The sequence below is a fragment of the Sarcophilus harrisii genome, chromosome 2 (assembly GCF_902635505.1).
Source record: "Sarcophilus harrisii chromosome 2, mSarHar1.11, whole genome shotgun sequence".
Lineage (NCBI taxonomy): Eukaryota > Metazoa > Chordata > Mammalia > Dasyuromorphia > Dasyuridae > Sarcophilus > Sarcophilus harrisii.
The window spans coordinates 550,418,675-550,432,126 of NC_045427.1; the positions used below are offsets into that span (position 1 = coordinate 550,418,675).

The 13,452-nt window shown below is 38.8% G+C and overlaps 1 protein-coding gene across 1 annotated transcript; it reads right to left on the minus strand.

The window, feature by feature from the left end:
* Positions 1-5,974: 5,974 nt before the first annotated feature.
* CTXND1 (cortexin domain containing 1) lies at positions 5,975-6,561 on the minus strand. The gene has a single exon (XM_031955646.1). It carries the CDS (start codon positions 6,492-6,494, stop codon positions 6,315-6,317), a length of 180 nt encoding a protein of 59 aa, XP_031811506.1. The 5' UTR covers positions 6,495-6,561; the 3' UTR covers positions 5,975-6,314.
* Positions 6,562-13,452: the final 6,891 nt, after the last annotated feature.

Consider the following 13,452-nt stretch of genomic DNA (forward strand, 5'->3'; position numbering starts at 1 on the left):
TTTCCAGGTGAAGTAATTAATTTTATTATGAGATAGTAAATTTGCTATTCCTTTAAATGAGTTTGTCAGAGTGCATCTTTCTTCAGAATAGAATAACTATTGAAAACCAAAACGATGACTCAGCAGAGGCACTTGCTACATGCTCTGAAAAGAACAGCAAAAAAACAACAGCTCACATTTATATCATATTTCAAGGTTTACAAAGTGCTTTCCTCACAACAACCCTGTGAGGTAGGTCAGTGGTCCACTGAATTGTAGAAAATTAGTATCTCTGTTGGCTATGGATGGATGAGAGTTCATGGTCAAACATCAGAAGCAGGAAAGGAAGAATTTTTTTCTTTTTAATTTTTCCTGTCATCACAGAAAACCCATCTTGGTGGATTTTGGAAAAGGAAATACTGGAGAAAGATTTGGATTAGGATAATTCAAGGTAAAACAGGAACTTGAAAATCAGATACACTTCCCATTAGGAAAGAGTTTAACATGAGAAAAGTCTGCAGTGAAGGCATGGGCAAGAGAAGGAATTTGCAAGATGTTAACTTTTTTTTTTAATCAAGGAAAAATTCACTCATCTGGACTATAATCTTTAGGAAGGAGGGAGGTTTATTCTGTATTTAAAACAAGGAAGTATTTAGTAGCATTACAGTTTAAATGTTGTTAAATATATTTAAATGTTGGGCCTACAAGTAGAATTCTGCTCTCCTCCAGTACCCATAGAGATACTTTTTTTTTTTTAAACAGAAACTCCTTTTAGTGAATTCCCAAACACTTAAACTGGGAAGTGAAATTTTGAACTCTGTTCATCTTTAGAGTCTCCAGACTGCTGTTTCACTTCCTCCTTTCCACTTTGGGAGATCTTTTCCCTAACCCTCATATTCTCATGATCATCCCTAGTTTCTTTTCCTCATATAATGTCCCCACCAGGATATTGTAGTAACACTGTCCCTGGAAATTTGCACAATTTCAGGACTCAAAGTCATTTCTAAAAGGATCAAGCTGTAATGGTAGAATTTCAGGGAATGACCAGCAGGTGGGGGAGTTGTTGTAAGCGTCTGTTCCTAAAGCCTCACCTGTTGTCAGTTATCTTTTACTCAACTGGGAGATACTTAGGCCTATGGATGTACTCCTTGATGCCCCTAGAACAGGAGGTTGTACTGACTCTAAGAAGCTCATTTTATTGTCATTTATTAGGTCTTGTTCCTAGGAAATACTTGAAGATGGCCTAATAAGTCCTTTCTTTCTCTCTCTCTCTCTCTCTCTCTCTCTCTCTCTCTCTCTCTCTCTCTCTCTCTCTCTTTCTTCTCTCTTCTCTCTCTCTTTTCTTCCCTTCTTTCATCCTTCTCTCTCTCTTTCTTTCTCTCTCCTTTCCTTCTCTTTCTCTCCTCTCCTTCTCTCTATCTCCTCCCTTCCTCCCCTCCCTCCCTTCTTCTTCCCTTCTCTTCCTTCCTCCCTCCTTCCCTCTCTCTCTCCTTCTCCTCCTCCTTCTCCTTCCTCCCTCCTCCCTCTCTCCTCTTCTCTTCCTTCCTTCCTCCCTCCCCTCCTCCCTTCCTTCCTTCCTCCCTCCCTCCCTCCCTCTCTCCCTCCTTCCTTCCTTCCTTCCTTCCTCTCCCTCCCTCCTTCCCCTCTCCTCCCTCCCTCCTTCCCTCTTCCTCCTCCCTCCCTCCTCCCTCCCCTCTCCTCCTTCCTCTCTCCCTCCCTCCCTCCTCCTTCCTTCCTTCTCTCCTCTCCCTCCTTCCTTCCTTCCTCCTCCTCTCCCTCCCCCTCCCTTCCCTCCTTCCTTCCTTCCTTCCTCTCCTCCTCCCTCCTCCTCTCCTCCGCTTCCTTCCTCTCCTCCTCCCTCCCTCCCTCCTCCTTCCTTCCTTCCTCCTCCTTCTCCTTCCTTCCCTTCCTCCTCCTCCTCCCTCCTCCTCCTCCTTCCTCCCTTCCTTCCTCCCTCCTCCTCCTCCCTTCCTTCCTTCCTTCACTCTCCCTCCTCTCCTCCTCCTTCCCTCCTTCCTCCCTCCCTCCCTCCTTCCTTCCTTCCTTCCTCCTCCTCCCTCCCTTCCTTCCTTCCTTCCCTCCTCTCCCTCCCTCCCTCCTCCCTTCCTTCCTTCCTCTCCTCCCTCCCTCCTCTCCTTCCTTCCTTCCTTCCTCCCTCCCTCCTCCTCTCCTTCCTTCCTTCCTTCCTCCCTCCTCCCTCCCTCCTTTCCTTCCTTCCTTCCTCCTTCCCTCTTTCCTTCCTCCCTCTCTCCTTCCTTCCTTCCTTCCTTCTTCCCTCCCTCCTTCCTCCTCCCTCTCCCCTTCTCCTTTTTCCCTCCCTCCTCTCCTTCCTTCCTTCCTCCCTCCCTCCCTCCCTCTCTCCTTCCTTCCTTCCTTCCCTCCCTCCCTCCCTCCTTCCTTCCTCTCCCTCCTCCTTCCTTCCCTTCCTCCTCCCTTCCTCTCCTCTCCTTCCTTCCTCCTCCTCCCTCCTTCCTCCTCCTCCTTCTCTCCTTCCCTCTTCCTCCTTCCCTCTCCTTCTTCCTCCCTCCCTCCCTCCTTCCTTCCTTCCTTCCTCCCTCCTTCCTTCTCCCTCTCTCCCTTCCTTCCTTCCTTCCTTCTTCCTCCCTCCTCCCTCCTTCCTTCCTCTCCTTCCTCCTTCCTTCTTCCTCCCTCACTTCCTTCCTTCCTTCCTCCTTCCTCCCTCACTCCCTCTCCTCTCTTCCTTCCTTCCTTCCCTTCCCTCTCCTTCCTTCCTTCCTTCCTCCTTCTTCCTCCCTCCCTCCCGTCATCCCCTTCAACTTCACTCCTTCACTCCCTCTCCTTCCTTCTCATCACTCCCTCCCTCTCCTCCCTTCCTTCCTCCCTCTCCACTTACCTTTCACCGTCCTCCCTCTCCTTCCGCTTACTTCCTCCTCCCTCCCTTTCCTTCACTTCCTGGACCTTCTACCGTTCTTCTTCCTTCCTCCCATCTCTTCTTCCATCCGTCCCAATCGACTCTTTCCTTCCTTCCTTCCTTCAGCTCCTCCTCCTTCTTCCCCTCAGTCACCTTCCTTCTCCATTACCATGCTAGTGCCTTGACTCTCCTCCTCTTCCCTCTGTCTTCATTCATGATCCTTCTTGCTTCATTCCTTCACATAAGCTATGCAGACTAGTGCACCATTCTTCCTTCCTTCCATTCTTGCCTTCCTTCATCCATTCACTCGCAAAATATGGACTAGTGCTTACCCTTCTTTTCTCTCAATTTCTATTCTTGAAGTATTCTCTGAGACATAGAGTGTCTAGGAAATATGTCTTTCTCTTAGTGCTTCATTCTCACTGAAATTCTCAAATTGATTCAGTTAAGTCCACAATGCATGTGGATGGTAAGACAGAATCTATTTTAAACCAGGACAATAGGAGGCAGAATACTTAAAGTTCTGCCTCTTTTTCTTCTCATTACAACTCTGTATGGAGGTACTAGTGCAAAAATAAACGAAACAGGCTTTACCTCCATTTCTTGCTCTCATGACATGCTACAAAGGAGAACATATGTAGTTTTCCTTTCTAACATAAAGATTTATCACTGCAAATTTACTTCCACCCTCACTAAAGTTCCCTATAATGTGCATGGAAAAGTCTGCAGGGAAATATCCACAAGGCATTCTAATTGTGAGGATGTTAAAGGCTGCTCTATGTTGTCTTCTTTCCAACATAGGAGATAATGGGCAAGACATAGATCCCCACCTGTGTTTACTCTTTTTCTTAGTCTCATTTACTGCACTTTTGTATACAGATCACCCTGGCAAAAAATAAAGAAAAAAGTGAAACAATTAAGCCACTCTTTCCCAGCAGAAAGCTACCCAACAGAGAACTTGGCAGGTATTTCCTTTTCTCTGAAGCACATAGAGCTAGGATTTAATAACCAATTTACAGCTTCCACCTCTCTCTAAAGTTCCCAAATGGAGCCCCATTGGAAAAGCTGCAGGGGAAACTCATCCTAGATCAGGCAAAACTATATGTGGGTGGGCAGAATGAATTTTAAAGGTTCTGCTCTCCTTTGCTCTCTTCTCTCTTCCAATCATGAGAAGATATTTATTTGCAAAACAAATATCACAAAAATGGGCTTTATTTTTCTTAGAAGGTGCTTTATTTCTCCGAGGTAGACTGCAAACTTGAAGGCTGCTGCACTGGCTAAATACAAGTATTTATCCAGTAGCAGAAGAGAAGGTTTCTTCCCCCTCTCCCCACTAAGGAACTTCTCCTTCTGTGCATGGAGTCTCAGATCTCAAACATTCCCTGGGATCTTTGCAGCTTGGTTGACTGCTTTCTATTTGTTTGTGCTTCCCATATGAATGGTGAATAGACAGATGTGTGGCCTAGAACCACTGTGCATGCAGCTGCACACCCGGCAGCTGTTGACAGCTGTCTCCAAGAGGTGATGGTGCTCTAGGAGGCTGCTTCTCCCTTGAACCAAGACCTTCAGATTGGTCTATAAAACCTAGGAGGGCTAGAATGTATCTTTTCAAGCAGGTGAGAAGCTTTGGAGCTATGGTGTCATGATCTTCTGCTTCAGACAATCCCTAAAGGTATGAGTGATCATTGAGGAAGGGATCCTAGATCACTGAGGGATTTAATCTGTACATGGAGTCTTAGATCTGGAACATTCCCTGGGATCTTTGCAGCTTGATTGACTGCCTTGTTTGTTTGTGCTTCCCATATGAATGGTGAATAGACAAGTGTGTGCCCTACAACCACTGTGTATGCAGCTGTGCACTGGCAGCTTTTGACAGCTGCCTCCAAGAGGTGATGGTGCTCTGGGAGGCTGCTTCCTCCTTGAACCAAGACCCTCAGATTGGTTTATGAAAGCTAGGATAGCTAGAACGCACCTTTTCAAGCAGGTGAGAAGCTATAAGGCTATGATATCATGATCTTCTGCTTCAGACAATCCCTAAAGGGATGGGTAATCATTGATGAACGGACCCTAGATCGCTGAGGGATTCAATCTATGACCCTTCCTTGTTAAAGAAAAGGTGTCCAGAATAGTTGTATTTTTTTGTCCTGCTCCAAAATGAATCATATTGTTAACACCATGGATCCCTAGAATGACAGCTATCATTGTACTATCACTAGTTTAGGGCCTAGACTGTGGCTGTGATTATACCTGCTTAATCACAGGCTAGTTCCTCAGAATAGACAGGGGCCATAGACCCCTAACTGTGTAGTTACACAGTGTAGGCAAGTCATTTAATCTCTCTGTGCCTCAATTTCCTCATCTGTAAAATGAGAAGTTTGAATTTAATAACCTCTCAGGTCTCTTCCAACTTTACATTTGGAAGGAATAGTCAAGGTCAATAAAGTCCTGTGTCATTCCGGTGATGAAAAAAGACTCATTGCTCTTGGTACTAAGGACAGAGGAGGCTCTTGATAAACACTCACCTTCTCCTCACTCAGGCTTCTGGCCACCCCTATGTGGGGATAGGTAAGGATGTTAGAATCTATTTTGGTGGGTGGGGAATCTGAGCATATCAATTACCAATGACATATCCCTTCTTCTGCTGTATTGCCTTTAATTCTAAAGCATTTCCACACTTATGATTTAATTTTATTCTCACATTCTTATGAGATGAGAGGGCACAGTTTATTGTCCCCATTTTACAGATGAGGAAACTGAGGCACCAGAACCTGAAATGACCTGCCCAAGCTCACATAGTAAATCAATAAATTATATATTAAATCATATAGTACATCAATCTCTTACACTGATACTTCTTTCAATAAATTATGCTCCCTTGAAAGACCTAACTCATTGACTGAAGAAAGTCCACATCCCTCGATTATCATTTAGTTGTGATACTTCTTGTCTGTTTTCACAGAGAGAGTCCTCACCCCATCTGAGAAAGAGAAGCAGATGTCAAGGGGAATACCAGCCTAAGAGATACCTCCAATGCAACCTCCAATGGCTGACCAAGTGATCTACTTCTCTAAACTCCAGCTTTGTGTAACAGTAGCCAGAGTGGACTTGGGAACTATCAACAAAAAAGATCTCTAAAATCTCTTAATACAGATTGCAAATAAGTACAAAGATTTTACCAGTCCACATCAATGCTCCTTTGGGCTACCCACTTGCCAGGAGGTACATGAAAAACAAAATAATTTTTAAGTGACCATTCTTGTTTCCATACTTCATCTGATTCGTGACTTGCCGTCTTGAAAGCTGCTACTTGCAAATGTTTGCATTATTTTCTTTGCTCAAATATCTATTACTTTGGCAAAGAGCTGAAACTCTCCCATGGCTTTTTTGGAAAGAAGAGACCTTTGGTCTTGAGGCTCCAGGATAGAGATTCTCATCTAGCTTCCCTGAAGAAGGTGAGGTGTTTTCAGTCATCCAGATGCTGCTCTTCCCAGGTAGACGTGGGGATGGCACTATATGGGTCCACTATGACTTTGGCACAGCGAATAATCATAAAAATGAGAAAGAGGCAAAGGAAGACAAAACAGGCCAAAGTCAATCCTTTGTCCACATCAACTTGCACAGGCATTGGGGTTGGCTCTTCCATGGTGAGGTTTTCTCCTCATCTGGTTTTATTCTGATTGGTACCATCCTTCTATTCCTACAAAAAAAAAATCCCAAACATTAGAAAATGCTTCCTCTAGTTCAGGAGAAGAACAATTACTAAAGAGCAATTAATTGGCTCTTAATTAGTTCCAACTTTGGGAAAATTTTTTATGTATTCATTGTGCAGTAATCATCTCATCCATAGCTTATCCAAAGCTGGCTTAATTTGTAGGCCTGGTAACATAAGCTATGAATGTTGTCATTAGGAGCACATTAAGTTTTAGAACAGATATGGAGTTAAATAGTTAACTCTTTCTTCATGTTGACCCCTCTCCTCACCTCCAAATGGCAAGCAACTATATGACACATTGAATTTGATTCAAACTTTTTTATTTATTAATTATCTTTGCTGATTTTTAAAAATTTCTCTTCATTAAAAAAGTATGATTTATAAGGAATGATTCTTTGGGAGAGAGAAAGTAGAGAAGAAAATATAGCAAGGTAAATAAAATGAATAGCAATAAAAATGGTTATTTTTAATTTTAAAAAGTCCAGATTCTCTTGGCTACTAAGAAAAAAAGGTATCTAAATGTGGGTCTGAGATAGGCTCTACAAAGTAGATTGGGCAAACTGTTATGATTTCAACCTTAAGGTAAGATATTCTGAGTTAAGACTGCAATCTTACATAGAAACATGCAAAGTGTAGTTGAATGGGGATGCCTTGAGAGAAAGGGTGAATTCAGAAGGAGGCAGAAGTTTTGAAGGAAACAACTTCGTTTGGGACATATTTAGTTTGGAGGTACTGGTGGGATATTAAGGTATAGATGTAGTGATACCAGTGAGCAAAGAGTTGATGACTTTTGCTAGTTTGATCCTGGAATGGAGTCGTCATCTGGATTTGTTCTCAAAATCTTTATTTCTCAAACTCTACATCTTTGGTTTATCTTGGCATAGAACTGAAATGCAGGATAGAATCGATTATTGCTCCAATCAAGGCTGTTTCTTTAACATGCACACTGGTTCAGACTATATGGTAAAGATAGATGAATAACTTGGGGGTACAACTATAAGATGGAGGGGATCTTAGAATACCAGCTTTATATGTGTTTTAGGGCAAATCACAATATCCAGAACTATTGCATCCCACCTCTCTCTAATTGTTTTAATTTAAATAAGATAAAGTTTGGCCTTTAACTATACTTAGCTATTCCATAAATATGGGACATAAAAAAATTGAAAAGAGAGCAGGAAAAAGTTTTATCTTAAAACATTTTTTGAATGAACTTTATTGGTTTCTTTTAGGCACAAACCAAATTTACATGGGGAATGTTAGTGTGCTTATTTGAAGCCATTGAAAGTAGCATATGGCATACCTTATTTATATGACAATTTTATTAAAGCCAGGTGACACACTTTGGTTGGAAGCCAGAATAAAAAGAATACAATCTTATGAAGGATTGAATGAAGATCTTTCTCTCTCAAAGATCATCAATAACCTCCAAATCCAATAGCTTTTTTATTTATTTATTTTTAGTCTTTATTATCCTTGATATCCTTGAGTCATTTAATACTGGAGATCATCCCCTCATTCTAAATAATCTGTATTTCATGGGCTTTAAAGATAGCATACAATTATCTTGGTGTAAGTACGTAAGATGCTTCCATCTTGAAATTCCCCAATGTTGAGGTTCCTGGGAGTATGATGATGTCCAGATGAATACTACAGATGCTAGTTTGATGTCAAATAGATAGCACAATAATAATGGATAATAGATACAAAGAGAACTATTTTTGGGGGGTTCTTCTCATATAATCTTCACAACAATTGTGTGAGGTAGGTATTATTAATGTTTCCACTTTTAATAAATGAAAAAATTGATGAGAGAGAACAAATGACATATACAGAATCATATAACTAATGTACAGGACAGGATTTGAACTGAAATCTTAATTCAAAGTCTTGTGATCTATCCTCAATACCTAGCTTCTAATGATGATGATGATGATGATAACTAATATTTATATAGTGCTTACTACATACCAGGCACTGTGCTAAAACTAAATTTTGACATACTGGAATAGGAAAAGTCTTGATTTTCAAAAGAGGTAAATTTTATAAACTATAGACAAGCAAGATTACCTTCCATTCCTGTCAAAATTCTACAATGTATTATTAATGGAATACTTTGGAATACCTAGAAAGGGAAATAACATTCACTGACAGAAAATATAACATCATGGAGAACAGAACCTGACAGATTAACTTAATTTCTTTTTATGACAGGGTAATTAGATTGTAGGTGAGAAGAATGCCATAGAATGTATGTCTAGATATCAGCAAAATATTTGACCAAATTTCTTATGCTTTTTGTATAGACAGAATAAAGAAATTGCATTAGATGATTCAGTAGTTCTCTGAGGGATTAGAATGACTGTGTCCAAAGAGTAATTATTATTGGTTTGAGGTCAACTTGAAGGGAGATATCTACTGGGGTGCTTCAGAGTTATATCCTTGCATCTTGCTATGTAATATTTTAAACAGTGACTTAGATGATAACATAATCAATACATTTTCACATGATAAAAAATCTAGGAAGGAAAATTACTAACAACTGCTATTTATAGTTGCCTTAAATTTTGTAAAGCACTTTACATATACTATCTCATTTGGTCTTCACAATAACCCCATCAGGTAGGAATTATTAGTATCTCCATCTTATAGATGAAGAAATGTGGTTTTGAGGACTTTAAGTGACATTCCCTGGTCTTGAATCATGTCTGATAGGAGAGGCAGGATTTATATGCGAGTCTTTCTGACCCAAATTCAGTAATTTTTTTCTACCAAGTTCTATTGCCTCTTACAGCTAAAATCTTGGATTATAGAACTGGGATCTCAGAAAGATTTTGACAAGAAGTTAAATTGGAAGAATCTAGTAAGATGGAACTTTACAGGGCTAAATGTAATATTATACATAGGTTCAAATTAACAACTGCACAAAGAATAGGGAAAATAATAGATTACTGTACACATGACTCACATTCTATAAAGTTCAAAATGAGTTTGACAGTATGATATCAGAGCCAACAGATCTATTTTTTCCTAGGCTACATGAAGAGAAAAATAACTTTCATAAAAAAGATGATGAATGATCTTCCATCCTTTGTCTTGATTGGAAAAAATCTTTTTCCAATTTTGGATACCCACCACATTTTGGTAAAAGCATTCAAAAACTGGGGCTTATTCTGAAGTTAATCTTTGTTGAAAAGACTGAGGGCCATGATTTACAATGAACAACAGAACGAATGAAACAATCTTTAGCTTGGAGAAGACAAAAAGCCATAGTAACTAATGTAAGTGTTTGAAGGTCTATTATATTAAATAAGGGCTAGAATTTTCCTGCATATCCCTGAAGAGAAAAATTTGGAATAAAGGATAAGAATTGCAAACACAGAACTAAGTTCAATGTAAGATGAAATTCCCTAATAATAAGAGCTATTCAAAAGTGGAAAGGGGTCCTTTGGGGATGGAGTAAGTTTCTTATAAGGGAAGATTTCTCAATTATGTAAGTGAAATGATCTGGTATATAGTAGACGAGAGTCTTATTTAAAAGGTCCTAGTTGGGCTAGATATCCTTTGTGGTCCTATTTAGCTTTGGTATTGAATGGTTTTGTGAATCCTCATCATGATCATCCAGAAAACATTTACTTGAGAATAGCCACCTTTTTAATGATGGTTATTGACAGCAATGCAATCAAGGACGAGTTTTCCCACTTCTATCTTTCCTTTTTCTTATGTGGCCAAATTATGTGACCAAATTACAAATTCAAGAGGAAGGAAGGGATTTGGAGTTAAAGTTTAAAAAAAATTTGAAGCCTTCTTTTCTTGACCATAATTGCAAAAAAAGTATTCTTGGATTGTAATAGCTTTTGGAAACAGAACATGAAGTAATAATCAGTTACTCCTAAGGTCACAGAATTTTAGATTTAGAGCTGAAAGGGATCTTTTAGTTCTTTTAGTTCAGACTTGAAAACATTGTTCAACTGAAGAAACAGGCCCAAAAAGGGGAGGTGAATGAGTTTCCATACAAATTCCTTGATTTAATATTTAACACCTTCTCTATTCTGACTCCTTTTTTAGTGTTATTTCATATTTGTCTCTTGCACGTACACTTTATTTGAATCAAGCTAGATCTATAACCTGTACATACTATTTCATTCCCCATTTTTACCTTTGTACAAGTTGTCCTTCCATACTCCTTTCTTTTGCTTTAAAATATCTGCTTAAAAAATATACCTAAAGTGATGCCCATTACTTGAAGCTTTTTCGGATGCTCCACTCAAATAATAAGTTCTTACTCTATAAATTAATTTGAATTACTTTGTATAGTATATACTTGATATAATCTTGTATAGTTTATAGTCTCTCAATAAAATGTAAGCTCCATTTTTGTCTTTGTATTCCCAGTGCCTTGAACATAAGAGATGCATGAGAAATGTTTGTTGAATGTTGTATCCAAGATCACATTGCTAATATGTGGCAGAGTTGAATTTCAAACTCATGTTTTCTTATGCTTATTTTTTTATTTTTATCTTTAGCATCCTGCTGTGTCCTGGGATCTTTGAAGGGTTTAGACTTCTAACTTTTGACTCTGACCTTGGTAGCATCATAATTGGCGTTTCCAAATTCCAGCAATCTCAAGAGGAAATGGGAGACAAGTAATATTAACAGGAATTCCACAGTTCCTTCTTTCCCTTTTTGATTCCATATCTATCCCCCATTCTTTATTAGTACCCATAATATTGGAGCTACCTTTATAGATTGTAAAAACAATCACAGTTCCTTCAATCAAAAGAATAGGGTTTTTAATACCACAAGTGATTGGTCCTACCAAGGCATAATACTAAAGCAAGGCCTTTTATCACACTATAGTGGGGGATGCATGCTGCTAAGATCCAAGAAATTTGAACTGCAATAGATATGATTGCAAGTTAAGTTCTGTGGTACCATTAATGGTACTATACTTCAAGTATGTTATATATTAAGTACACTTTTATAGGCTAGCCTGGGTATCTAATCATCATTAATCACATAGTTTCTATTGGAAAATGCATTAGAGTTCCAAACAGCCTATTCATACTTTGGGAATTAATTGTCCATATATTACTTTAGTGCTCTTTTCCTGTACCCTCCCATCAATTAAATCAGCTCCAAGTTTAAGCTGGGTAAATCCCCTGAGTATCACAGGAAATTACAGAAATAATTAAAAGACAATGTACATACTTTGTTAACAGGGCACAACACTGAGCCTCTTACTGCTTAAAAAAAATGGACAACTAGTGCGTTATTTTGAATTGCTATCAAGATGAGTACTTTTAGTTATCCAAATTCACAGAATCTTAAAAAGAGTCTCAGAGTTTGTCTAGTCTAACATCATATTTAACAAGAATATCTTCTATAACATTAGAGAATCTCTAGATTTTTAGACTTTGGAGCCATTTCTTCTAATGTTCTAGTTTCTTTTAATTTAATAGTTAATTTAAAATTAATTTAATATCATGGCAGGTAGGAATAATAATAATTTTCTAATTTTATTCAAAATACTGTTTTCTTTATAAGAATTTAATGCCCAACAATATTGGATCAAGTCATTTAAAGCAATTATGCAGCAAATAAAAAAAAAGAAGAAATTAACTCACCTAGTAAAATTTAGACAGATGGGGTCACCTTTCCCTCCATCTGGCTTTCAAACCACTCCAACTATAACATTTCAGATTTGGGGGGTTCCTCAGAGGAGTGGTTATGCTGTTATAATTCACTCAAGAGTAATTCTGGTTTTGGGGAAAAACACAATTTTATTCCTGACTGTAGCTTTTGGATCCCCACCAGTGTACATTTAAATACATCTGTTACAATGACATCATTAACTCTTACACATAAAACATTTCCTAAACAATAAAGCAACAAAGCAAAAGTAAACAGAATATAACTTAATTAATTGAAGGAAAAAGTAGCAATAACCAAAACAGCAGAGAACCTATAGACTTGCATTATACTCTCCCACCACGGTACAAAGTATCCAAAGAGGTGGGAGCAAGGGAAGGAGCACATTCAGAAATAGAAGCAAGGGACATGAATAGAGAAATCTATGTGTCTGGAGCAACTTGACTTTGGACTATGGGCCTGTATGTTTGTGGACTCTAGGAAATAGCTGTACCAGATATTAACTGTCTTTCTCTAAGCTTCTCTGCTCCCTTGATTGAGGAAGCCACTTTTCTGTGTTCTTGGGCTACTGACAGATGTTAATCTCTTTTAGAGAACAGAAACCCAAGTCTGGGATCTAAAGAGCTTGTTTCCTTGACTACGCATTGAGGCAACATTATTCTTTTGTTAAGAAGCAGTACATTTTAATCTTGAATCTGTAAAGTTATTCAACTTTCCTTTTCTATGAGCTTTAAGATTTTTGTTCCATTAAGTTATAGATGGAGTAAATGGCAACATGGATAAACCTTTGAGGGGTTTCTTTTCTCTTAAATTGCATATAGTGAATAAAAAACAAGGCGACCTTTCCCTCAACCAGCTCTTGCTCCACTGCCAATCTTTTTTTCAGTGATCAACTCTTTCAAATAATAGAGTTTTTCCTCAATTTGATTAGATCTCCCCTCTATGTTAATCAATAGCTTCTGGCGGGGAGGTTTTAGCTTCTGTCAGCATTTCAGATTTACTATCCTGTGTGTTTTATGATCTGTGTTCTATGTTTTGACTTCTGATATCTTGGCTTCTCTTAATAGCTTCCCTCTGAACTTATCTGATTTTTCTCTTAAACTTGGCTTCTTGTTTCCTGACTTGATCTGACAGTATTTTGCTTCTCATGCCTCAAATCAGAGTTTCATCTCATATCTAGAACTCCATTTCTAGCTTAGATTGAGAAACCTCAAATCCATATTTCTGTGAGATATGA